Source organism: Choloepus didactylus, chromosome 7, assembly GCF_015220235.1.
Source record: "Choloepus didactylus isolate mChoDid1 chromosome 7, mChoDid1.pri, whole genome shotgun sequence".
NCBI classification, from domain to species: Eukaryota; Metazoa; Chordata; class Mammalia; order Pilosa; family Megalonychidae; genus Choloepus; species Choloepus didactylus.
In genome coordinates this window covers 155,095,931-155,097,998 of record NC_051313.1, presented here as the reverse complement: position 1 = coordinate 155,097,998, position 2,068 = coordinate 155,095,931, and the positions used below count along the sequence as shown (strand labels likewise).

General features: G+C 37.7%; 1 protein-coding gene across 1 annotated transcript; it reads right to left on the bottom strand.

Annotated features, from left to right (window-relative positions):
* Positions 1 to 466: 466 nt before the first annotated feature.
* Positions 467 to 1,390, bottom strand: LOC119539558 (olfactory receptor 13G1). Its single transcript, XM_037843255.1, has one exon. It carries the CDS (start codon positions 1,388 to 1,390, stop codon positions 467 to 469), a length of 924 nt encoding a protein of 307 aa, XP_037699183.1.
* Positions 1,391 to 2,068: the final 678 nt, after the last annotated feature.

Here is a 2,068-nt window from a genome sequence, read left to right as displayed (position 1 = left end):
TATGTTAGAAAGATGTGTATACATTTATCTTAAATGTTGGAATATGCATTGTAATATACATTTATGTGAAAGTGTATTTTTTATACTTTCACATAAATGTGTATTTCATGACAAAATATTGTTCATGTGAAGCATATGAAATTTGTGGAAGCATTGAGAATGCTAGGAACAGAGTAGGAAAAAGATATTTCACATCTGCTATGACTATCTTTGAAAGTTTTCAGAAAAAGAACCCTTCAGAAATTTGTGGAATGATGAGCAAAAGTCAGTGTAGTTGGAATGGTAAAAGAACAAGTGTATTTAGAAAAAAAGAGCTAATCAAGTGACTTACAGTGGAATGAAACATATTTGCTCTTAAGAAGGAATGGGAAAATCAGGGGTGGAGGCAACTAAGAGAGTTTAGTAAAGTCTGAGATTTTCTAGGACATGATTTTAGTCTAGAAAGCTGATGTTCATCCTGAAACCACTAATGTTTCAGAAATGTGAACACTTTCCTAATCCCTGTCTGCATGTCCTTGTTCCGGAAACTATAAACAATTGGGTTCAAAGTGGGGGTCACAAGAGTATAGAGTGCAGCTACTACCTTATCCCTTTCAAATGTGTAGCTGGAAGCAGGACGGATATAGGTGTAGATCACAGGGGAATAGTAGAGGGAAACCACTATGAGGTGGGATGAGCATGTTGAAAAAGCTTTCTTCTTGCCCTCTGCTGAGCGGATGCGGAGAATAGCAGCAATGATGAAGCCATAGGAGATGCAGGTGAGAGTGAAGTCACCCACAGCCAGGGTAATGTCAGCAACATACACCATCACCTCGTTGATTCTCACGGGACTGCAGGACAAAGCCAGCAGTGGGGGGATTTCACAGAAGAAGTGGTCAATAGTATTTGGCCCACAGAAAGTCAACCTCAAGATGAGACCTGTGTGAACCCAGGAATTGGTTACTGCAATAGCCATGACAATGCTGAGCAGGGCAACACACATATGATAGTTCATAATAGTGCTGTAGCGAAGAGGGAAACAGATGGCCAGATAGCGGTCGTAGGCCATGGTGGTGAAGAGAACCATCTCAGCCCCAAGGGACCATGTGAAGAAGAAGAGCTGGGACATGCAGCCTCCATATGAAATGGTCTTATCTGACATTACCATGGTCCCCAGCATCTTTGGGATGATGCTGGTTGTGCAGATGATGTCCACAATAGCCAGCGCCAGAAGAAGAAGATACATGGGGGTATGCAAGGTGGTGTTATAAATTATGGCAATGACAATGAGCATATTGCCAAGAAAAGCCATGAGGTAGATGAAGAGAAAGACAATGAAGAGAATTCCTTGGAGTCCAGGCTTTCTTGTGAAGCCCAGAATCATGAACTCTGTTACAATGCTGTAGTTCATTCTAAATGGCAGACACTGCACAGAGTGAACAATGGAAAACTAAAGGGATCTGCATATTTTTATTAGCAGATATTTTGGGGTGTTTTATGCTGGTGCATGCATGTGTATGGGTGAATTTATTAATTTGATTATTGATTTGATATAACATTTGAGCAGGAGTTTTCTTATGATGGTACTCTCTCTTCCAGGCGATAGCCTTTATTCTCCAGACAGATACCATTCTCTGATGCATGTTCTTCTATTAATCACTCAAATAAAACTAAAGCCAGTGGTTTAAAAGAAAAAGATAGAAAATAAATATCTTCAAATATTTCAATGATATCATTTTGAGTTGAAATTTGTCTAAGAATAATTTATATCATATACATTTTTCCATGAAAATATAGTACAAAAATTATAGTACAAATACTTACACATTGTGCAAATTTGGTTAATTACATGGTATCCTTACATGAATTTCTCAAGACATATTTTAGTGGGGATATCTGACAATAGAAGATAACAGGGCTAATTATAGTTATAGAAAAAAATGCCCAACATAATACTCTGAAACTGAATATTCATGGGACTGTTGACTAATTTATCATAGTCCAAATATTACACAATGTAATCAACTGTCTACCTTGATAATTTTTCTTCAGTTTCACAAGCATGTTCCTAAAATTGAGTAAACTAATC

Excerpts from the sequence above, each read along its gene's own strand:
- LOC119539558 (XM_037843255.1), bottom strand. The coding sequence starts at position 1,390 with ATGAACTACAGCATTGTAACAGAGTTCATGATTCTGGGCTTCACAAGA.